This window comes from Manis javanica, chromosome 5 (genome assembly GCF_040802235.1).
Source record: "Manis javanica isolate MJ-LG chromosome 5, MJ_LKY, whole genome shotgun sequence".
Classification (NCBI taxonomy): domain Eukaryota; kingdom Metazoa; phylum Chordata; class Mammalia; order Pholidota; family Manidae; genus Manis; species Manis javanica.
The window spans coordinates 28,455,817-28,479,789 of record NC_133160.1 but is presented as its reverse complement, the minus strand read 5'-3'; the positions used below and the strand labels follow the sequence as shown (position 1 = coordinate 28,479,789).

At 47.1% G+C, this 23,973-nt stretch overlaps 2 protein-coding genes across 7 annotated transcripts in view; one reads left to right on the top strand and one right to left on the bottom strand.

The window, feature by feature from the left end:
- Positions 1-17,002, bottom strand: part of VPS16 (VPS16 core subunit of CORVET and HOPS complexes) — a 25,315-nt gene extending 8,313 nt beyond the window's left edge. Inside the window, exons 1-17 of one of the 3 annotated variants that reach the window (XM_073236841.1) lie at positions 16,795-17,002; positions 4,542-4,630; positions 4,242-4,399; positions 4,028-4,156; positions 3,815-3,959; positions 3,575-3,690; positions 3,352-3,474; positions 2,711-2,766; positions 2,288-2,377; positions 2,090-2,184; positions 1,859-1,935; positions 1,260-1,391; positions 1,036-1,163; positions 869-904; positions 579-687; positions 295-429; positions 94-202 (exon numbers count right to left, since the gene is read on the bottom strand). In XM_073236841.1, coding sequence (XP_073092942.1) covers positions 94-202; positions 295-429; positions 579-687; positions 869-904; positions 1,036-1,163; positions 1,260-1,391; positions 1,859-1,935; positions 2,090-2,184; positions 2,288-2,377; positions 2,711-2,766; positions 3,352-3,474; positions 3,575-3,690; positions 3,815-3,959; positions 4,028-4,156; positions 4,242-4,399; positions 4,542-4,630; positions 16,795-16,847 — 1,780 coding nt within the window. In that variant the 5' untranslated portion in view covers positions 16,848-17,002. The remainder of the gene's footprint in view (positions 1-93; positions 203-294; positions 430-578; positions 688-868; positions 905-1,035; positions 1,164-1,259; positions 1,392-1,858; positions 1,936-2,089; positions 2,185-2,287; positions 2,378-2,710; positions 2,767-3,351; positions 3,475-3,574; positions 3,691-3,814; positions 3,960-4,027; positions 4,157-4,241; positions 4,400-4,541; positions 4,631-16,794) is intronic. The other 2 variants (XM_073236843.1, XM_073236842.1) reach the window with 2 other exon arrangements.
- Positions 16,409-23,973, top strand: PCED1A (PC-esterase domain containing 1A). Of its 4 annotated transcripts, none has more exons than XM_037017446.2 (8): positions 16,409-16,660; positions 17,728-17,869; positions 18,412-18,491; positions 18,600-18,838; positions 18,939-19,089; positions 19,207-19,453; positions 21,078-21,347; positions 21,668-23,973. In XM_037017446.2, exons 2-8 carry the CDS (start codon positions 17,746-17,748, stop codon positions 21,913-21,915), a joined length of 1,359 nt encoding a protein of 452 aa, XP_036873341.1. In that variant the 5' UTR covers positions 16,409-16,660; positions 17,728-17,745; the 3' UTR covers positions 21,916-23,973. The 4 variants fall into 4 exon arrangements, with proteins under 4 accessions (XP_036873341.1, XP_017530674.1, XP_017530673.1 ...); XM_017675185.3 differs by having other exon boundaries at positions 16,409-16,756; XM_017675184.3 differs by lacking the exon at positions 16,409-16,660 and adding an exon at positions 17,048-17,417.

Here is a 23,973-nt window from a genome sequence, read left to right as displayed (position 1 = left end):
CTACAGGATGATAAGGGCGGGGGTTGGCACTCTAGCCTAGCCCCTTGCTTGACTCAGGGACTCGGGCCTTGCCCTCACCCAAATCCTGCTCACCCAGGTCAGTGTCACCACTCTCAATGGCCTTGCTCAGTGCCAGTTTGCTCCTCTTCATCTTTAGGAGAAGGGGTACTTGTTCCCCAGAACGTGGCTCATACTCCAGTAGCTGTGGGGTGAAGAGGAAGGAACAAAGAGGAGCTGGCCTGGGGGCCTCTAATCCTACCATCAGAGCATCTGGGGAGGGCTGGGCACCCACACCTTGATGGCCAGTTCTGTGCGGCCACAGCCATAGGCCCGTGCAGCAATGTCAGAATACGATACACCAGGCGTGTCCCCCAGCTTCTGGTTAATGGCTCGAGCAACATCCTCATCAGACACATCCTTCTGTTGTACCTGCAGAGGAAGGGGGGTGCCACACACACATGGCTCTCCCCTTTCTCACTAGCCCCAAAACCTACACCCTCAGCTCTACACTTTGTATTTCCTATACCTACACCTGGAATCTCTAAAATGCCCTCAGACCTTGCATCCTACATTCTCACCTTATAGCAGGCCCAGTGAGCCAGGATCCTGCTGACACCCTGCACTTCAGGAAGACGCAGGTACTCGCATATCTGGATGGCCAGGGGGTAAAGCCTCCGCAACACAAGCCTGGCCGGCAAGGGAGTTAAGGGTACAGGGGGTGAGGTCGGGTAGAAAGGGCAGGGTAGTCCCAGCCTGCACCTCGGGTCTTCTACATCCCGAAGAGTCAGTCAGGAGCAGTGAGCACAAGAACCCACTATGGGCTGAAATGCCCACCCACCTACAGCCTCCTCCCTTGGGTTTGCAGTACCTGTCCAGCAGCACCTGGATGGTGAGCTGTTTATATCTGCATTTTACTCGGTTAAGGATCCAGCTGGGGGGATACACCTTATTTGCCAAGGACTTTTAGGCGGCATCTCCAGCCCCTTTCCCTTTCACCCCTGGCTGTACACACCCCTCCAGCATGCTAGAGGATACTGGCTATAGGTGAGAGGGATCCCAATGTGATAGTCCCGAACAGCATTAAGCACACGCAGGTCCTGACACATGCGTACGAAGCTGTCAGGTGGAAATCTGTCGAGGAAACACTTTCCAAAGGAGGCCGCCTGAGAAGAGGCAGAGGGCAACAGAGGAGAGCTTCTTCCCCCCTACCCCCACCTCCTGCCCAGCACCCTCTCCCATTCCCTGCCATCCAGGCCGACCCTGAGCAGACTCTTCTGCATGTCTGGTCGGTGCTCATGTCCCGCAGCCTCAATGCACTGCTGCACAGCCTGGGTGAGCTGCCCCAGCTCCTGGATCTCCCGCAGGTACTCATCTGCCTTCTGGCTTTCTTTCTGGTGGATGGGAGGAAGGTACCAGGGAAGGTGCAACATGACAGCGAAACCCCCACATCTGGCCACCTGGGCTGTGATTCAAATAGGCTGGTTTAGGGGGGCTGAGGGCCTGGATTCCAAACCCTTACAGCCCGCTCAGTCTACCCGAGGTGCCCATACATTTCCTTGTAAAGGAAATGCAACTGCCTGTGAGGGCCCCTGATAGTACCTGACTTGTGTGTGCCTGGCTGGACTGGGGATAGTCGGGGCTCACTGCCCTCCCCATCACCACATGGAGGACACCATGTCATTTCAGTCCACCTGATGGCTCTCCCCAGCCCAGCCCAGTGTCCTGCCTGGACCTTTCTCTTGACAGATGTACCTGGTTGTGTCCACTCTTGCCCAGGCAGGGGCAGGGGTCTGGGTCAATCAGGGGAAGGGGAAGGAGAAGATCATACTAGAACCCAGGGAGAAGGCCAGAGCCTTACCTCATATTCCTTCTGGGCCTCTAACAGCAGTGCTCCAGGAGCCATCGAGGCAATTTTGAAGATCTCCTCACTGGCCACTGGGGGTAGGGGGTAGCTGGTGAGTCGGGGAAGGGGACAGGGAACCCTCAGCCCTGCCTCAATGCCCTGATCCTGCTCTGGGGCACTGGCTCAGGGCAGCTGCAGTGCTGAGGAGCTACCACCCTGGGTCACATGGTACCCTGAGGGCCTCACCTGGAACTTCATGCAGGAACTCGTGGGTGCTATGGGAGACAATGCGGACCCCATCCAGCTCAGACACCAGGTAGGAGTCCTCATCCAGCACGAACCTAAACTTGGTCAAGGTGTCCAAGAGGACCCAAAAATGGGGTGGGGCTGGTGACTCCCCTCCCTTTTCCCCTTCCACCCCCAAAGGTAGTCCTCCAAGGATACTGGATGCTCTCAGGTGCATCGCCCACAACCATTAGCCGCCTCTCCCAGGCCACCACGACAGCCCTCTCCTTGCTGCGAGGACGGCTACACCTGTAGGCAGAACCACACACACATCTGGAATATGCACAACATGCTGGGCCCGCAGCTATATCTCCCACACCACTGCTTACATCACTTCCTTGGGACAGCCCTGCATATGCCTGCCTGCTGCCCCTTATCCCAATCCTTTGATTGGTGTCTGCTTCCCTCTCATGCTATGTTGTCAGTTGTGGGTTCACATGTAGACAGGAATTTCCCTCAAGCATGCATAGAAGATACAACGCAAGCTCTACTTGGCTTGGCCAGTAGACAGGACGAATCAGGGTGTCCCAGGAAACAAAGCTATTCCCACCCTCACCCTCAACAATACAACCCTATCCTCACCAGACCATCTGCTTTGGTGGAGTCCGGATGCTGCAGTTGAACTCACACAGCTTCTCCTGAAAGGTTGCAGGGAATATCACAGCCCTGTCCCAGCAGGCACCAGTCTAGTTAAAAAGCCCTTTTCTTTGCTTTCTTACAGCACTAAACTATGTTTTCTACCTTTATCTTACATCTACCTACCACTTCAGCATTTTATTAAAAATAATAATAATAATAATAATAATAAGGGAGAAATGTGGGATTCACATATAAATCAAGTATAAAAATCAAACGAATATTCATATTTGACCTGATTGTTTATAGTTCATAATGCGTGATCAAAACCGAAAGTTTCTGTGATGACTGCCCTTGTACTGTTCACCATGTAAGAACTTATTCACTATGTAAGAATTCGTTCACCATGTAAGAACTTGTTCATTGTGCTTCAGAAGATTGGAGACTGATGAGAATTAGGCTTGGGGTGGATTAATGATTGTGCATTGAGTCCCCTGTACAGAATTTTATTGTTGTTAACTGTTAACAACCATTTGATCAATAAATATGAGAGATGCCCTCTCAAAAGAAAAAAAAGCCCTTCTCCTTTTCCCAACAGACCTTCCCTTAACAAACCATGGTACCCATGTGTTGTCCTGGGATCACACCTTGAGTGATGCTGTCCCCATCCAAATGTAGCCTGTGTCTGTGAAGAGTGCCAGGTGTCGGTAGGTGAAGGAGACAGCCATCTGCAGGAAGCTGCTCACTCCTGGGGCCAGGCCAGGGGGTGTCTGGGGCAGGGCCAGGGAGGACACCAGAAATAATGACTTCTCAGGTCTTCCCTACTGCCTGCCCCAGTCTCTCCATTTCACTCCCACTCAGGGCCCTTACCACTGTGGAGCAGGCTGCATGGTCCAGGAGGTAAAGATCGGGCCCCACAGCAAGAAGAATGTGTGCCACTCGCTCCTGGCACAATGTGGTCCAGCATGAGGGTGCAGCCTGCAGACCTGTGGCCCAGGGCAGAGGACAACCTCAGAATGACCCAAGCCCACAGCTTTGGCCTCTGTTGACTCCACGGTCTGCAGGCACATCTGTGAGTACTGAATGGCTCTCAGGGGTGTCAGGGCTCACCTGGCACCTCTGGCATCCGGCGGAGTTTGAGGTCACCCACATTGGCACTGAGGGTGAAGCGGTGGGCCCCTGTGAGGATGGCCACCCCGGAACCAAATTCGGTATGGAAGATCCGAGCATCTAGAACCCGGTTCTGGAGTACTTCCTGGGGAGAGGCGCTGTGGGTTACAGGAACCACAGGGTCACAGACCCCCTCCCTTTTGCCCAGCCTACATTGCCCATGCTGAAGTGTCTCCGGAAGTCTCCGTGAAGCCCGTAAACCAGCACCGCACCATCTTCCTGCACACAGAGCAGCTCTTCCTCAGCGGACCAGCCGAGGGACACCACAGGCCCACTCTTCCACTGCAGAGGAGGAGGTTGTGGAAGTTGACCTCAGAACACAGAACCCACCCAGCCCCCAGTCCCAGGGCGGGGCGGGGCTGCACACCGGCAGACTGGCCAGAAGCACCCCCGAAGCAGAGTAGATCCTGAGCACTGGCCGTGCGCTGGCAGCCTTCTCCTTCCTCCAGGGGCTCCTCAGCAGTGCTGTAGTTCGAGAAGAGATTTTCTGTCCAGCTCCCCAGACATTCCCCATATAGTACAGGCCTTATGAGACCAGAATTAAAAGCATCTCAGTGTGGGTGGGGGAATGGAGGGGACTACCAGCACACACCAGCGAGAACAGGAATGAAGAACCTTGAGTTTACCCAATGGTCCCAGAACATACAGTGGCAGAGGGGTGGCATACCAATGGGGCCCCCATAGGGTGCAGCAGCGACCAGACAGTCTCTGAGTTCCTCCTTCAGATCCCAGGCCATGCTGTACAGTTCATACTTCCTGCCACACAGAGGCAAGCAGAGATTATTCTTGTGACTCTGCATCCGGATGGAGTGAGTCCCAGAGGAACCCCTAAAGGCTCCATCTACCCTCCACAGGGCAGTAGAAGAGCCCCCTAAACCCCCCAATGAGGCAGGGACAGGGGTAATGGCTTGGAACAGCTAGGCCAACTAACCACATGCATGCTTAGGGACAGCAGGCAAGGGAACAGAGGGTGTTGGCAGGAAAGGGGCAAGTATCCAAGGATGGTAGGAGCTCCTGGGACAGGCAGACTGTGTGGCCAAAGACAGGGCACAAATTAAGGTAGGACTAGGGTAGGGTGGCTGGCTTGGACCTATGTTGGCAGGAAATAGGACCCTACAAGGGTCTTTTGGAGCAGCTAGCATTTCTTCTATTTCTGATTCTTGGCTTAATACCCAGGGGTCCAGCTGAAGTTTGTTGATAATGAACTGTTTTAAAGGTACTGAATTAGCAGTGCCTGAAAGAAATCCAAGAGGAGCTTCAGTGAGCCCAGAGCTGAAGAGAGAGTCCTGATTGGAGATGTCAATCTGTGAATGCCTGACTCATGGAAGGCAAATGAAATCACAGGCCAGCACGAAATGACTGCAATCTAAGATGTGCATGGTTCACTAAAAAGGTGTGTGCTGCATGAGAAGACAGAGTAAGAAGTTTGAGGCTCACCATCATTTAATGGTTGGAGATGGGGAAAGGGGACAGAAAAGGACTGGGCATTATTCCAGGACACCAAGACAAAACAATGCGTAAGAAGCAGAATGTTTTGGCTACTATCACTTCAGGAGTCTTCCCATTAGAGATCAGAAAGGTGCCCACCATTACCTTCTATTTGACATTCTTCTTGGGTTTCTAGCCAAAATAATTTAAGAAAAAAATAGAGAGATTTATATTTTGGAGGAGTAAGACTGCTCCTGTTTACAATAATGTGATTGGCTATTTAGAAAATCCAAAATAGTCTATAGAATAAAGAATAAAAGAGCTCAGTTGGGTGACCAAGAAAAATCAGTGTATTTTGCATATCAATAAATTCTCTACCACAGGGAGAATCAATTAGAAATACAACCTTAAAAAGATCCTAACATGATAGCAATAAAATAAGATACCCAAGAATAAACCAATAAAATGTTTACAAAATCAAATCAAAGTTTACTCAAGAATATAGAAGACATGAAGAAGTATTCTAGTATGATCTATAATTGCTAGAATTCCAACAAAAATCACCCCCAATTTCTTTTGGGTGGGAGCTCAAACTGATTCTAACATTCATCTGCTGAACAAAAAGATCATTTTAAAGAGAAAATACTGGAAAATATTTAAGAACATTTTGAAAATATGAGCACAAATATATATCAGATATCAATATACACTATATAAAACTAAAATCAATTAAAATGGTTATTTGGCACAGGAATAAGCAAATCGATCAGCGGAAGAGACCAGAATCCAGAGAAAGACCTGGAAATTGAGCATGTAATAAGATGGCATTTCAAATTGGTGCAAACTAATACTTGAAATGAGACAATGAGCCATATGGGAAGAATCACAATAAATGCTATTTCATTACTTAATCTCTACAAAAAAATAGTTTCCAGATGGGATTCAAGATTTAAGTGTTAAAAAATAAAGCTGTATCAGAACAAATCTTGGCAATTTTTACAATCTCAAAGTAGAAACAAATTCTAAGCATGATATAAAACCTGGGTGTGACAAAGAAAAAAACCAAAAGATGTGTCTAAGTAATAGTAGGACTTCTGTATACTTCTACATAAAAGGGGTAAAAACAATACATGTATTTTATATTAGCTTCTATCTGAAAAAAGAAACTGGAAATATTTCCAAGAACGTAAAAATAGCAGTTACTTATATGTGAGGGGTGGAATTAGATGAATAAGGACAGGGATAGGACTGAGACTTTGAGTTTTTAAATCACATTAGCAGTCATTTATATTAAAATAATCATTAAAAACTCTCATACATTAAAAAAAAAAATCCACCAAGAACAAACTAGTAAGACATACTATGAAAAGGGAAAAAGTGTTGGTGACATATATGAAAAAGAGATCCCTTCCTTAAAAATACAAAAGGCTGTAATTTTTAAAAAGAAAAAGAAAAAGAAAAATGGTCAAGGGTTATTATCCACTATTTTATGTAAAAGTATTTAAAAACTAACATGAAAAACTTGAGAAAATATGAACTAGTATTTTTATAATGTGAACTATGGAAAAGTCTTTTAGAGCAAGACACAAAACCCAGAAATTATCAAGGAAAAAATCGATAGATTTTATTACATGAAAATTGAAAATCTGTATGTTAAAAATTAATACATAAAAGTGACACTGAGAAAACATTTTCAACATTTGTAACAAAAAGCTAATGTGTACTACACAAAGAGCTCCTTTGCAAATCAACAGAAACAACACAACAGAAAAATAGTCAAAGGATATAGATATATCTAATGACTAGGTAAATATAAGTTTGAAAATTATGTTTTTACCATCTGAATGGCAAAAATTATTACTAACAACAACTAGTACTGTTGAAGACGTAGAAAAATGAACATTTGCATATATATTGGTGGGATAATAAATTGGTTCAGCCTTATTGGAAGAAAAGCTATCTATCCAACTTTTAAATATGTACACTGTGACTTAGCAATTTCCTTCTAAGAGTCTAACTTATAAAAGTACTTGCATTAAGTGCACAAAGCTATGAATTCACTGCAACACTATTTAATAGTTAAAGAAAAAAACCTGGAAAAACCTCCTTAAAGGTCCACCCAAATGGGACAGGTTAATGAACTATGCTATGCCCATTTGGGGGAATATTATGTGGCCATTAATAAGGTGACTCTTTGTGTACTGACATGAAATGATCTCTAAAATACACTGTTAGATTAAAAAAGTAAGCTGCAGCTCAATATGAACTCTGTGAACCTATTTATTTATGAAATAAAAAAAACAAGCACGTATTTTTGACAAATATATTACATATAATCACATGTATATGTATAAATACATAGAAAAACACTTAGAGACCCTAAACTGCACTAACCCAGAGATAGTGGTTACATTGGAGAGGGTGGTGAATGGGTGAGGGATGTAGGGGGGCTGCCAATGTTTAGACTATATACTTTTGCATTGTTTGAATTTTTTATAACACTATATGCATTTCTTCTGACATTTTGTCACAAAATCATTGGATGAAAATAAGATGAGAAAATATTCACAGACCTAACATGTCAGTTATCAATCCACTGATGCTCAGCTCCAAATTCACCCTTCAGTGCCATTTTGTATGATAACAGACAGTACTCCTTTGTGCTTCTGCTTTATAGCAAGTGAAATGCTAGTAATCTCTGCACGCAGAAGACGCTGGAGGAACACTGCTGCCTGAGGAAGGGGCTCTCTTGCAGCTTCCAGAAGGGGCACAAGCAGCCAGCAGCCAGGGTGTGAGCACATCTGGTGGTACTATCATGCCAGTAACCTTGAAGGTTCACCCAGACTGGTGATCATCTTCCCATGGCTCCCTGGACAGACCCCGCATTCTTGGCCTGCCCATACCAGGCCCTACCTTCCTCTGCATGTCAAGATGCCTGACCACTGGCAAGCCCACCTGGACCACTCAAGTGTTTCCAGTGGCCCTCTCTGCACACCCATGCTCCCAGCCACTGGTTGTGGCTTACCTTACAGACACCATGTGCTCAAGACCTCCTGTCTGCACCAGCACTCTTCCTGAAGAAGAATCCCAGAGGGTTGCTTCTTGCTTGCCCAGTAACTGGGCCAACTGTGGCCCAGGCAAACCAGTGAACTTCTCTGCTATCCAGTGAGATGCAACTGTAATTTCTCCAGCAAGGTCTGAAACCCAACCTGGAAAGGGGCTCCCTTCAAGTTTGTCTTCCTTGGGTACTCTCCCTCAGCCCTAGGCTACTAAGTAAGATTGTCTTATATCTTACAGTTACTCTTCTATTACAGCTTAATCATTCTTTGTGTTTATTAAAATTCGCCAGTTTGTCTCCTGATTGGACCCAGACTGATATAAACTTGGCACAAGGAGCGGTCCCAGGAGATAGACCCTTAAAGATGTGATTTGGAGATAGGTTTGGTTGTGCATTTGGGCTTGAAGGCAGGGCTAAGCTTGCTATCAATGAGAAACAGGTGCCAGTGACCTACTGCATGCAGTGGCATCACAATTCATCAAGCTTCAGTTTACTGTGGTAAATGTCAAGGCAAACATGTGCTTTGGGAGTGACTTCTGTGCTTGACCATATGGCAGTAATGATGATTACTAGGGCTGTGTGGCGAGACAGATTATTTTAAGTGCATGTGAGCATTTCCAAAGAGAAAATGACAAGCCTGGGTCTGTTAACTTTCAGCTCAAGTCATGGTCTGGGAAGCAAAAAGCTTCTATAACAGCCCTAAAAGAATCTCTTATTTCTTGTAGCCACACAGCTGCTACTGCTGAAAATCAAACACAAAATTTAATTTTGTGGGTTGTTAAATTAAAATAGTTTAATTTACCAACACCGCATGCCATTTCTCATGTGAAAGTTAGGACAATGATCAGGCAAGAAATGGATCCTGAAACCTAGAAGGGGAGTATATGGTTAGACCCAGATGAAACTGACAACATTGAACCCTGAATTCATTCTTAGCCTACTGTACCAGAGAAGCAGCTTGCTCTCCTATGTCCAAAGAGACTAGCCTTCCACTGCATGAAAATGCTCTGATAACCTCACTTGGGGTAGCTGTCTTGCTTGGGAACCTCCCTTCCCAGGGCTGACCTGAACACCACTGCTTAGCTGAGAGGAGAATCTGCCAACAGCAGAGCCAATACCTTGTCCGAATATGGCATGATTCCTGGGGAGACCAGCCTGCCAGTTGATTATGTGGGACTTTACAATGGAGGTCATGACCATCAGCATCCAAACCCACTGGGCAATCTCAACTTCCCTGGCAGTGGACAAACCTGGTATGAAGATGCCTCCAGACATGATGCAGCATAAACACCACTGCATCACCTGTGAAGCATTTCTACCAAAAATGTTCAACTCGAATCCATCAAGACTCTGGATCTAACACAGTTTCAGGAAACACAGTGTGATACAGAAAAAAATTCCAAGGCACTGCAATGAAGCAATGGGACAAATCCAGAAAATGACTTGGTCTTTTAGGTCAATGTCATGAAAACAAAAGGTAGGGGTGGGAGTAGGAGTAATAATGTTGAAACTTACAAGAGACTTGAGTAGTAAACAAACAAAGTAATTCTTGCGTGAATCTTGATTTGAACAAACTAGTTGTAAGAAGACACTTGAAGACAACTGGAGAAGTTTGAGTAAGGACTGGATGATATTAAACATTATTTAGATGACATTAAATGTGAATTTTGTTAGATGTGAAGCAGTATTACAGTTCTATAGGAAACCATCATCTTTTTAAGTAACACACACCAAAGTTATGTCTGTAATTTACTTTAAAATATAGCAGAAAAATTATCTGAAAAGGTATGTCTAGGGTTGGTTTTTAAATGGTCTCCAAAAAGGTAGGTACTTGGGGGAGGGATAAGATGAAAAAAGAATGGTCAACTGTTGATACTTGTTGAAGCTGGCTGATGAATACATGGATGTCCATGGAATTACTTTTAATATGTTTATGTATATTTAGACTTTTTCTTAATAAAAGATTTAACTTCCAAAAGAATTAAAGCAAATACTGCAACACTAACAATTTTTAGACCTAAATGTTGGATGTTATGTTATTCTACTTGGTTGTACAGTTGAAAATGTTAATGGTAAAAGGTTAAATACAATGCCCTAGAAAGAAGGAGGGTGCAGGGGTTCACCACTATCCAGTGTTCCAGGGAGTCATTCTCAGAAGAGGCCTGAGGTGTGTCCAATGCAGTGATGGTATATCACTAAGAACAGGGTGACCAGACCAGAGTGAATGTTGGTGGGAAGACAGAAAATGGAAACAAGTACAGATGGTGGTCTTTGGACCTTTGGCTGGGATGGGGAAGAGAGAGAGGGGGTGAGGAGGAGGGACCTGTAGAACAGGGGAGTCTATTTTTTGTTACAATGGGTAGGTTTGAGTATATTAGAAATCTGATAGGGAGCTCTTGGAGGTAAGGATGGTGGAAAACAATGTAGAGCAGTGCCCTCCAAAATTTCCTGCAGCAAAGTTACTCCTGAATGCTGGTTAAAATACAAAATGAATTCCCAGAACCCACCCCAGAGATAAGGAGTGAATCTGGCCTAGGAAGCTCCATATAGCCAATATTTCAGGTGATCCTGATGCAGGGGAATTCTGGACAATAGTGGAGAAACATTGGCTGATGGAGGGTGTGGGTGGATAGCACATGGTTTCTGAGAAGGCCCATCTCAGTGGTCGGGAAAGAGAGCTGGCAGGTTTGGTCTGGGGAAACCTAGGTCCTTTTATGCAATGACTTCCAGTTCTCAGAGAAACATGAGGGAAAGTCGGCTGTTGGAAGGAGAGGCCAAGAGGACTTCAATTTTCAGTATTTCCAAAACATTTTAATTGTCTAGGTAATCTTTTAAAAGAAAAGTAGAGCCCTCTGGTGAGTGCGTATAGGCTGACCCCACATACAGGACTGTGAGAGCCCACCTGAGGCTGGCGGGCATGGATCTGTAGTCCCAACCTGCCTGTGTGTGGCCTGCATGGAAGCTCACGACAGCGTGGACACAGGTATAGAGATGGTGAGTGGCTGATAAACTGGGAGGTGGTTCTGGACCAGGCGTGTGCAATCAAAGGAGAAAGGAACAAGGTTGTCAGGGAAAAGGCAAGAAACTGAACTGACTATGGGTGTACTCCAAGCTGGACAGGGAGGGACACATTTATAGGAGGGGGTTCAGCATGTGGACACAAAGAGAACAGGGAGCTCCAGGAATAGAGATCCCAGTGAAGGGAGGTATAAAAGGAGGGATCAGAGCATCAGTGAGGACAGGAGCTAATGGTAAGAGAAGGAACTGCCTGAATTTAATGTTTCAGAGATAGAGCACTTCTGGAAGAGCAAAGGGATGTGGTGAAGGTGGATAAAATCACTTGAGTAGAGCTCATGGAACTGAGAAGTCAGGTGGCCACTTAAGTCCCCCTGGAAGGTGGCAGAAGCTGGGATGCCTAGTAGGCTGTCCAATCAAACAATTAGTGAGGGATGTGCTCCAGGAGGCTGGCAGCAACACAGACTGGGGTGGGAAGGAGGCAGAGCCCCTGAATGGGGGACAGGAGCATGGTCAGGGAGTAAAGAGCAACATAACATGGACTACCTCCTCAAACTTTCAAGGTAAAGGCTTCTCAAGGTGAGGTGACTCAAGCTGAACCTTGAGTGTGGCTCAGCAAAGTAAGGACAGCAGTAAGGGGGGCCTCTCAAAAGGGCCCAGCAGTGTGGACTTTGTGAGGAAGGCCAGTTACACCTTTCTCATCTACTGCCAGGTCCTGGAAATGGAGATCCCCTCAGCTGCAGTAAATGGACGCTGGCAGGAAATCACTTAACTAGCAGCTCTGGCAGCCCCTGTTCCAGCCCTTCCATGAAAACAGTGAAGAAATCCCTGTGACAGTGAAGCTGAACTGCTGGAAAAGAGTAGTCCAGGAAGTGAGAGAGGAGTCTTTGTATGCAAACAGATGTCTCCAGACTGTCTGGGCTGGACTATCAGACCACTGTGGGGGTGGAAAGGCACATCAGGGCTAACTTTGGGGATAATCTATTAGTTCCCAAATCCCTAGGCCTGAAAGACAGTCCATATCACTCCTGAAATTCCTTAACTCCAGCCTGCCTCAAAAATAAATACTACTGAAGAACTCATATGCACTGTTGCTGGAAATGGAAAATGGTGCAGCCACCATGGAAAACAGAAAGATGGCTCCTCAAAAAATAAAACCCAGAATTAACATATGATCCAGCAATTCCATTTCTGGGTATACACCCAAAAGAATTGAAAATAGAGTCTCGAAGGGATATTTGTACCCCCATGTTCATAGTGGTATTATTCCCAATAGCCACAAGATGGAAGTAACTCAAGTGTCCACTGACAGATGAATGTATAGATAAAATGTGGTATGTACACAAAATGGGACTATTATTCAGCCTTTAAGAAGAATGAAATTTTGACACATGGATGAACCTTGAAAGTGTGATAAGTGGAATCATCCATTATTTGGATGATTTCACTTATATGAGCTATACACAGTCAAATTCATAGAAACAAAAAATAGAATGGTGGGTGCCAGGATTGAGGAAGGGGAAGAATGGGGAGTCGTTATTTAATGGATACAGAGTTCCAGTTTTATAAGAGGAAAAAGTTCCAGAAATTGGTTGCACAACAATACAAAATATTTAACACTACTGGACAGTACTTTAGAATGGTTAGGATGGTAAATTTTATGTTCTATGTTTTTAACCACAATTTAAAAAATGTTCATGTTTACCTATACAAAACAAAAAAACATCAAAAAACATACTAAAATGTTCAACCTCTTTCAAAGAGCTTCAGGAGGTGCATAATGTATCTTCAAGTCTACTTTGTTTTACTTGAGGGATGTTTCTAAAGTATCAGAAACAATGTGTTCAAAATCAAATTCACCCTCTTCCCAAGAAACTCACTCTTCCCTTTTTGTTATCTTAAAATCCAAATCATCCTGGATTCTTTGCTCTTCCTCCTCCCTACTAAGTGGAACCCACTGCAATCTCCTTCACTTTTACTTCTTAAAATCTCACAAACATCCCCTTCTTTCCTTCTCCACCACTCCTGCTGGAGTGCTTACCACCACCAGCTGCTCCCTGGTCTATTTCAGGGGCCTCCAGACCAGTCTCCCTTGCCTCCATTCTTGCTTGTCCCTTCCAGCTTGTCCCCCACTCTCCCACACAAACGTGTGCATATCTAGTCACATCAATCCTTTCATTAAGAGACCTTCATTTAAGGGCTTCCCATTGTTCTTCAAATAAAGGTGGCTTACAAGGCCCAGCAGGTTGTGGCAGCTAAGAGAAAGGCACCTCACCTCTGCTTGTCTTGCATTCACTCCTTGCCTCTGGCACTCCAGCTACACTGGCTCTCTTTATTTAGGTCCCTGGGAGTGTCCCTCTTTCCTGCCTCAGGACTTTTGTATACACTCTTCCCCATTCCAACCCTGCATCTAAGTTTACTCATCCCCCAAATGGGGTATTACTATTTCCTTCAGAAAAGTCTTCTTTACCTCTACCTCCCAGTCTGTTATTTGCTCTCTTAGGACCCTAAACCTCTCCATTATAGTGATTATGATTAAGCCCATGCTGAGTCATTAGTGGTTATCAACTGCCTTCTCAGCTGTCTGTAAGCTGTATGAGGGCAGATGCCTTTTTACTGGTCCATATACTACACTCAGTCTGACAAAAGGTTAAACAAAGTTAATTAATGGGATTAGTTCAAATTGGGTTTGTGGATAAAAATGGCTAAAATGATGGGAGCCCCATAAGAGCCAGTCACCATTTCCTCTCCTTGCCTTCTCAAATTAGGTGAGTGTTCAGCACACTACTTCCAATGCAAAAGAATCCTGTCCTACAGAGAGGACTTGAAATGCAGTGTCTGCCACTTGTCATTCATTCCCTTACTCAAACATATATTAAGTCTAGCATAAAGCTATGCACAAACATAAACAAAATCAAGTACGTGTATTTAAAGCATTTCCACTCTCATGAAGAAGCTAGAATACACTATTATATTTTCTTGTTTAAAAAAAAAAATCTATGCTTCAGAATACGTTCTAGAACACTGGGCTCAAATCCTGACTCTACCCCCTTACTAACTATGTACCCTAGCCAACTATCTTCTCTGTGCCTCAGTTTCCTCATCAAAAAGATGGGGGCTAAGGATTCCAGGGGTTGAGACTTAAACAAGTTAATATACAAAAAGTACTTAGCATGGTGTCTAGTTCATAGTAAGATTCTACATCCATTAGCAAAAATCACATATCCTCCACAGCAAAACCTAGGCTTCTCCTCCTTTCTGGCAGCACAACACAGGTAAGGGTATGCTAGCCATGAAGGTCGTGCCTGTGGCATTCACTCAATACTTAAAATTCATTCCAGACTTTCCGTGTGTATCAACAAAGTAAAGACTTCATGTGATAAACAGAAGCTCTGTGGTAATGAGGTCATCGTTTTTAGTACTCTCTGATTCAACAAACCTGTATAGGCAATGTGTATTTTCAAAAGTAATACAAGTTAATATTTAAAAAAGTATACGCTGACCTAAGTGTCCATCAGTAGATGAATGGATAAAGAAGATGTGGTACATATACACAATGGAATATTATTCAGCCATAAGAAGAAAACAAATCCTACCATTTGCAACAACACGATGGACCTAGAGGGTATTATGCTCAGTGAAATAAGCCAGGCAGAGAAAGACAAGTATCAAATGATTTCACTCATCTGTGGAGTATAACAACAAAGAAAAAACTGAAGGAACAAAACAGCAGCAGAATCACAGAACCCAAGAGTGGACTAACAGTTACCAAAGGGAAAGGGACTGGGGAGGATGGGTGGGAAGGGAGCGATAACGGGGAAAATGGGGCATTACGATTAGCACACATAATGTAGGGGGTTGGGGACATGGGGAAGGCAGTATATACAGAGAAGAGAAGTAATGATTCTATAGCATCTTACTACACTCATGAACAGTGACTGTAATGGGGTATGTGGGGGGGACTTGATAATAGGGGGAGTCTAGTAACCATAATGTTATTTAAGTAATTGTACATTAACGATATCAAAAATATATATTTTTTAAGTGTATGTTGTGTCATCACTAAATTACATGGCTGCTTTTGTCAACTGACACCCCTTCTCCACAAAAACAGTTGAAGTTACTGTTATTTTCTACTGACTTGACTGCTTTTTAATAAAATTTTTGCCACTTTTTCATATTGTGCAGACATATCTATAAAAGACACAAACTATAAATAAACAACATATGCAACAGATCTCTAAAAATTGCCACAAGGCATTTGTCCATGTTGGAAATGTTGAGGGTTGACATTACATGCACCTAAAAATTACATTGAAAAGTTTTAACATGTAAGAACAGTACATAGTTTCACTGACAAAAATGAGTGTTTTCTATTGAAATTAGACCCCAATGAGATGTCACTGTGGCTTTTAGTTGTAATCAATACAGTGTTTTTAAAAACGTTACTGGGCAACTACTAAATAGCAGGCACTATTCTAAACATGCATTGGAAATAGATGCAAGAAGCATGCTCTCAGCCCTTAAAAAACCTGGTGGAGCAGAAGAAACCTATACAAATATTGCTCTACTGTGCAACACTAAACAGATCGAAGCCCTGGGCGCTGTGAGGACCAAAGGAAAGTCAGCTGACTCCACTGTGATCAGGGAAGGTTTCAGAAAGAATCCTTGAATTAGAGGGAAATGACAGTGCCCACATAAAGAACAGCTGGCTGCTGCAAACTCGATAGCTATGCAACATCATGGTGTGTTGGGGTCCTGTAATTTTGGGCAACTGAACACACAACTTGGGTAGGAGGGTGCAGATGGAGCTGGAGACACAAACTGGGGCTGATGTATAGATAACGAAATGGAGTTTGTATTTTATCCTACAGAAAAAGCTACTGAATTATCCTAACCAGGGTAATGATGTAATCAGTTTACACTTTATTAAGATCAGTGGTTAAAGATTCTAGGACTCCCATGAAAGTCCTCAATCACGCTACCCCTGAATTCACAGAAGACTCCCCACCTTCTTCTCCCAGCCTGGGTCAGCACTGTTACCCCGCCTGCCGTGCGATCCCGCCCCCTCAGACTTAGTAGCATTTCCCGGCAGAAGGCTATAGACACTTGGCTGTCAGCCACGGGCGACCTCCCTCAACGTGATCTAAGCATCCTTCCAGAGGCTGACAGACCTGGGCTTCAGCGCTGGGCTCTGTCTCTATTTATGCGACCACAGTGCTTGGCTCAACTTCCTACTCTGGAGCAGAGGAAGGCCCGGCTCCCTGGCCGAAGCCGGCTGTGCGGTAAGAGCAGTAGAGCAGGCGAGGGGCGGACCCCAGTGGTGACGGGGCCGCGCACCGCCAGCTCCGCCCGGAGACTCCAGCCGGCGGGCGAACAGGGTAAGCCGGACCGTGGGCGGGAAGGCGGGGCGGCTCACCGGTAAAAGGCAGAGTCTCCAAGCGGGTTCCAGTTTGCCGTGTAGCAGTCCATGCTTGGTACAGGGGACGACAGCTAGGCAGCGCGCAGGGTACTCGTCTCAAGCGCGGGCTCCAGGCCAGCACTTCCGCTTCCGCCCATACGCGTCACGTGGCGAGGCCGCTGCCACGGCCATCACCACTGTGGGCAGCTGCTCGGGACCGCCGCCGCCGCTCCCCCGCCCATACCTGGGCCTCGTGCCTGCCCGGGTGGGCCAGGCTTTGTCTCCTGCCCCGAACGGCGGCCACCCCACCTCCTTCCTGTCCCCTCGGGCATTGGGAGGGGTCGCGCAGGGCGGGACATGGGTGACCGGAAGTGGGAACTGTGAGCGTCGCCGCCCGGGGCACCGAGGCCCGTGGCGCCGTCGGGGCCGCGGCGACGCACGCATGGGGAAGGCTGGGCACTGGGCTGCGCACCGACGGCAAACCCGGACGCACGGGTTTTGCCGTGCGCGGGCTGTGCGGAACCGACTGGCCTCCCGCGGTGCGGGAACATGAGGCTAGGCCCCGAGCCCGCTTCGGGCGTGGCGCACGGTGTGCGGGTCTGCTCTGCTTGCGGGTGAACAGCGCGGAGCCCCGGGACTCGGTAAATGGCGCGAGCGGGAGCGCGCATGCGCGGGGAGGCGGTGGCACGTGGCGGGGCGCAGGGCGGCGCCGCGCGGGAAGCGCCTCTGCCTTGGAGATATGCAGGCCTGGCGGCCCTTTGGCTCTGGTGCTAGGTGTGACCGAAGCCAGCGCTACTCTGTGCCCTCCTCTGCTGCCTCCCCTTCATCGCTGTTGCCTGGAGCAGCCCGAGCGAGGCCGGTGGCGGAAGTCTCATTTACCCCGGGGCGGGCCTTGCTGCCGACCTACCCTGAGTCCCCGCCCTCGCGCGGCTTAGTGGCATCTCCCCGCAGCCCGTCCTTGTCGGAGGCATGGTCTTCTGCCTGAGGAAGGAGGAGCCGCGCCTCCCGCTGCGAAGCGCCATGGTCCACTTCCAGGCCTCGGAAGTCCAGCAGCTGTTACACAACAAGTTCGTGGTCATCTTGGGGGACTCAAGTGAGTGACCCTCTAGGATCACAAGAACTGGTCTCACACCTGTAGCCCATTCTGTCTGGATCGTTCGTCTACATCTCAGACCTCCTTTCTGACCCCTAGTCTATTCCAGTCCAGTAGGTCTTCTCTTATTCCTCCATTCACTTTCCACAGGTGTCCTGACAGATGTAGCCTGTCAAGTTTTTTACCCCATCAGTAAAAAAGTATTTTTTTTTGCTCAGTATTTTTCTCCCTGACAGTCCTCCATAATTTCCCTCATGGGAGAGTGCTGGATTGTTACCTGTCTCCTGGGTGACTTACCCTACTTACTTCTGCCAGCTGATCTTGGGTCATTGTGTGTTAAGGTGGGGGGTAGTATACAGCTTAAGGAACAAAGGTAGGGTCAGGACTTTTATTAAACATCCTCTTTTCTTCCGCCTCAATGCCAACACTCCACAGAAGTGGTGTTGGGCAATCCCAGCTTGGGAAGATGGGAGCCCTAGACTTGGGAGAAACTGGGATGGGGTGAGGCCTGTCTTAGCCTCAGGATCTCTCTCTCCCTGCAGTCCAGCGGGCTGTGTACAAGGACCTGGTGCTCTTGCTCCAAAAAGACTCACTGCTCACAGCTGCCCAGCTGAAAGCCAAGGTGAGGGAAGATTGGTGACCATGCCAGGGGTGGGTGGGCACAGACCCTGGCCTGGCAGGGTCCTCCTTCCTGGCATGGTTCTGATCAGCTGGGTCGGGGGGTGGGCAGGGGGAGCTGAGCTTTGAACAGGACCAGCTGGTGGCTGGGGGTCAGCTGGGTGAGTTGCACAATGGGACACAATACCGTGAAGTCCGCCAATTCTGCTCGGGTTCTGGCCACCACCTTGTGCGCTTCTACTTCCTCACCCGAGTTTACTCCGAGTACCTCGAGGCCGTCCTGGAGGAGCTGACATATGGGCCTGCCCCGGACCTGGTGATCATCAACTCCTGCCTCTGGGATCTCTCCAGGTTGGGACAGGGGGAGAGGGAAATACTGGTTGGGGGTGGAGGTATGGCACAGAGGCCATCCACCGTTGTGCTTTTGCCCACCCTGTGTGGTGCCTGACAGGTATGGCCGCTGCTCAATGGAGAGCTACCGAGAGAACCTGGAGCGGGTTTTTGTGCGTATGGACCAGGTGTTGCCAGACTCCTGCCTGCTGGTGTGGAACATGGCGATGCCCCTGGGGGAACGTGTCACTGGGGGTTTCCTTCTGCCAGAGGCAAGTGACCTGGGCAACTCAGGATGGGGGAGGAGGCAGCTGATGGGTAGATAGAGGACCCTCCCTCCCGACCCTGCTTCCTTCTGCAGCTCTTAGATGCTGCACTTTATCTCTCAGCTCCAGCCCCTGGCGGGCTCTCTGCGGCGAGATGTGGTTGAAGGGAACTTCTACAGTGCTACGCTGGCTGGGGACCACTGTTTCGATGTCCTGGACCTCCACTTTCATTTCCGGCATGCAGTACGGCACCGGCACTGGGACGGTGTACACTGGGACCAACATGCCCACCGCCACCTCTCACACTTGCTTCTGACCCATGTGGCTGATGCTTGGGGTGTCGAGCTCCCCAAGCGTGACTGTCCACCTGGTGAGCCCTACACGAGGGGGAAGGATAGTGGTGCAGAGGGGGCCCTCAGAAAGGGGACAGGACAGATACTCAAGGATTGTAGAGGCCCCTTGAAGAACTGTTGTGGCCCCTGAGTGCACCTTCCTCATCCCTGGGGTGGTTTGAGATCATTCCAGTCCAAGTTCCAGTTCTCTATGGTCTAGCCAGGTAGTCACCTCTCTGACCCAAATGAGCTTATAGAAGCATTGGGCACCTAGAGAAATTACGTCAGAAGACGCCTGTCCTGGGAAAGAAGGTACCTAGCTATGTATAGGTGCAAGGGTGGGAAGACAGAAATAGGAAGAGCAGTCTGTGCAGTATGGCAGAAGCAAAGAAGCCTTGTGATTGGTGCTGTCAGCCTCTCAGTTCCCGCTTGCTCACGAAGGGAGCAAAGCAAGCATCCTGGTGGATTGTTTCCATGTCTGCTCTCCCCATATCATATCCTCAAAGGGCCAGGTTCTTGCCTCACTTGAGAGCTCATCCCTTTTGGCCTGTATCTAGCCCAGCTGCTGTGTGCACAGTACACAGTGGATAGTGTTGAATTGGAGGCACAGGTTGTGTTAGGAGGCTGTTTCTAACAGCAGTAGAGGGTGTGGGGGCACAGAGGGGCAGCAGTGTCGTAGAGGTGAACTGTGAGGATTTGGTAGCCAGGAGTTGGAGCATCAGGGAGGTGAATCAGGACTTTAATTGTGTAATAGTCCAGTGTCTTTGCTTTTCAGATGAGGGAACTGATCTAGCAAAGCAAGGGATGCTCAAAAGTTGTAAGGCTAGCTGGTGGTGTGGCTCAGGTCTCCTGAACCCAGTTCGGAGCTATATACACAGAGACATCAAAAGGAAGAGGTGGGTGGGAGGATGATTTGGTGAGTTCTGTCAGGGTAAATGTCTTTGAGGAACTGTGGAAATGAGTGGATTTGGAGTCAGTGGTCCCAGCAGAGAGATGGAGGCTGAGGGCCTGAGTGTGAACCATGTAGGAGAGCTGAATGGCCACACTTTGGAGTTGGAAGGAAAGAAGGGTTGGTGGGGGAAACAAAAGGAGGTGAGGAGGGAGGCACTTTCTGGGATGACAGGGGGCATTGGACTGCCAGGAAGAAAGGAAGTTGTTACATTTGCAGTAAGTGGTTATGTTTAGTAGCAAAAATGTTGGAGTGAAGTAGGATTAAAAGAGGCAGTGAGCAGTTGATGAGGGAGTGGAAACCAGGCAATATACTCTTTGTGGAAGTTTGAAAGACAGGAGACTCATGGGAAGAGATAGTGACAGGGTCTTTAGGTTTTTAAGGGAGATTTGCCAAGCTCATGTATCAGTCTGTAGGGAAGAACTGGGAGAGGAAAAAAGCTCCAGATCCAGGAGCAGGGAATGCAAGGAGCAGGCTCTGGAGGGAGCAGGGGGCAGAACAAGGGCAGATCCCCTGGCTTTTGAGAAAAGCAAGACAGAAGGCACAAACCTTGGGCTTGGCCTGAAGTGCTAGGGAATGAGGAAAACTGGAGGCAGAGGATACTCCTGCCTGGTGGCCCTGTTCTCTGAGAGGAGCGAGTCATTGGAAAGTGTGGACAGCGAGAGTCCAGGGCAGCTTGGCTTCCCAGAACTAAAATCACCATCCCATTCTAGACCCATGGACTGAGGATTGGCCAGAGTCGGATCATCCATTCCAGGGGAGCCATGGGCAGCCCCCAGACTTCGGGGAGCAGCTGGCCTTACCCCCACCCTCCCCTCTGCCTCCTCCCATGCCCTTTTCCTACCCCTTTCCCCAGCCCTCACCGCCTCCCCTGTTCCCACCCCTGCCCCAGGATGCCCCCTTTTTCCCAGGCCAGCCCTTCCCACCCAATGAATTCTTCAATTATAATCCAACGGAGGACTTCTCAGTGCCACCCCACTTAGGTAGGTGCCTCTGCAGCCCCCCCTGCACCTGTCCAAGTAGCTTCCTGTGCTCATGTGGGCTGAGGAGTTGGGTAGCTCCTTGTGGCCCCAGGATTGGGTTCAGTCACTGCTGAGTCTGCAACAGCATCTGTTGACTCTTAATCAACTCATTGATTGTCACAATATCCTGGTTTGGAGGTAGAGGAAGTGGTATTGCCATTTTGCTGGTAGGAAAACTGAAGCCCAGAGAAACTCATCCTGGAGGACCAGAACTACCTAAGGGCAGAGCTGGGTTCACCTTGGCCAGGAGCCCATTCTGATGATGACTGGTTCTTTTCTAGGATGTGGCCCTGGAGTGAATTTTGTGCCTGGCCCCCTGCCACCTCCAGTCCCTGGCCCTGTCTCCCATGGTCAGCACCGGGGCCCAGTGGTCCACCGGGGGATGCCACGCTGTGTTCCCAGTGGCCCCTACCATGTGCCAAGGATGAGGGCGCCCTGCAGGCAGCGGGTCAGACACTCAGACAGACTGATCCACATGTACAAACTGGACAGGCGGCCTTCTGCCCATTCGGGGACATGGCCTGGATAGACTGGATCTTGGGCTGGGACTGGATGTGCCAATGGCCCTTCAGGGCCTGCTTGCCACCCAGGCACCAGGTCAGGGTGTCTGCTATGGCTGACTTTGTTCTTGTCCATTGCTGTCACCAATAAAAGCATGGAAGAACAGAGTGGCATCTTCCTAGATAAGGGTGTGGGTCCCCCAAACCGTGATCTTAAGAGTTTGGGAGGCTGCCTCTAGATTGTCTCCAACTTTGACCTTTCACCCCATGCTATTTAGAAATCAACAAATGTGTCCCTTCTACTATCTCACATACTAATTTCCACCCTCACAGAAAGTGTGCTTAACAAAAATCCTAGAGGGGTCTCCTGTTGCCAGCAGCATTTTGGGATTGAGAAATATCAAGGGCTGAGTTGAAATTGTTAATATTTTGTATGGAGTTTGGGATTTGGCTAGTTCTTACATATATTTCCCAGTCTCATGCATTCATGTATACACTCAACATTCATCTACTTCTGGAGATAAACATGTATCTTACTTACCTTGCATAATTCTTGGAACATGGTGGACACTCAGTAATTGGAACTAAATAAGAAGTTCCCAAATCCAAGGGGGAGACTGATTAGAAACCCATTATTTGATCCATATAACATGCAATGGAAGCAAAGTGAACATAAATCAACTTCCTGGGGGTGGGGTGGAGGGTGTAGAGTAGGAGCCGAGGGAGAATTCCAAGGAGAGGCTGTGCCAAACTCTGTAAAGAAGTTAGGAGTGTACATCTCAGTTTAGACAAGTGGTCTTGCCCCTAGGTTCCTGACTACTAAGCATTAAGGGAGGACTGTGGGCTGAACAGTGGCAGTGGGTGAAGAATGGAGCATGGTAATGTGACATGCAGCAGAGCTGAAGACCCACTAAATAACCTTCAAGTAGAATTGGATGAAAGAGAGGGATACAGATTTCTTGTATTGACTTCCCATACTTGCTATAGAAAACTTACCTTGGCAAAGGATGTAACATCTCATGCAAAAGGAGATGGAATAGACCAGAAAAGTATTGATCCTTGCTAGCAACCTACCAAGTGCAAATGAAAGGGAGCTGTTAACACATGCTGGTGCTGGGGAAACTGGTACAAACAATGTGAGTTTTCTACCTCTGCATTTCTAATGTCCTCCGCATCTTGCTAGGTAGCTCCCATTGCCCCCAGTGAGGTTTCATAACCTTTTCTTTAGCGTCCCAATAGAGATTTGAAGTCTGTCAGAAGAACAGGATGGAGATAACTATTTTCAGTTTGTTGTCACATAAGCATAAGCAGTACAAGACACATGACTCCCACAATACGGATTTTATTCAGTTGTGACCAGGGACAAGAAACTTAAAAAATAGCCCCCAAAGAGTCATATATTTAACTGTGTGTGTGTATACACACACATATATCATAAAAATACATATTACATACATTGTTTCTCTGCCTTCGTTTTGGGATGTAAAAATGATGAAAATCTTGTTTTTCCAGTAGGTAAGCACACTGTTGGCTAGTTAAGCATGACAGATTTGAAACTTCATTGTCTCAAAAATCATTCATTTTTGGCAAGTCATTTAAAAAGACAATCTTTACATAGACTCCCTCTTGGGTTTTAAAGAATGGCTCCAGTGTCCTTTCCTCTGCCATACCAAGGTGTTCTTGAAAGGAGTAAAAGATGTATGAGCATTCCAGTTGTGATGTCAACCTTTTTTTTCCAGGGGAAAGAAAGTCTTTTAAGAAAAGAGAACTAGTGCAGTTAGCCTTCAGAACATTTTAACCAGATGAAGTTACCAAACAAAAGCAAATTAACTTGCCTTCTGAACATTATCCAGTTACTTGCATAGATGATGTGTTGAGTTCATTTTAGTGTTTAAGTACCTCTACCATATGCATTGGTGAAAGATAAATGCTTTCTGACTGCAAGGAAATGGATTTATACTTTAAAAGATTACTGCTGTCCTGAGGTATAGCTGACAAGACAATAAACTACACATTTCAAATGTATTTGATAAGTTTTGACGTGTACATTCGTAAAACCATCTTCACAATAAAGATAACAAAATTAA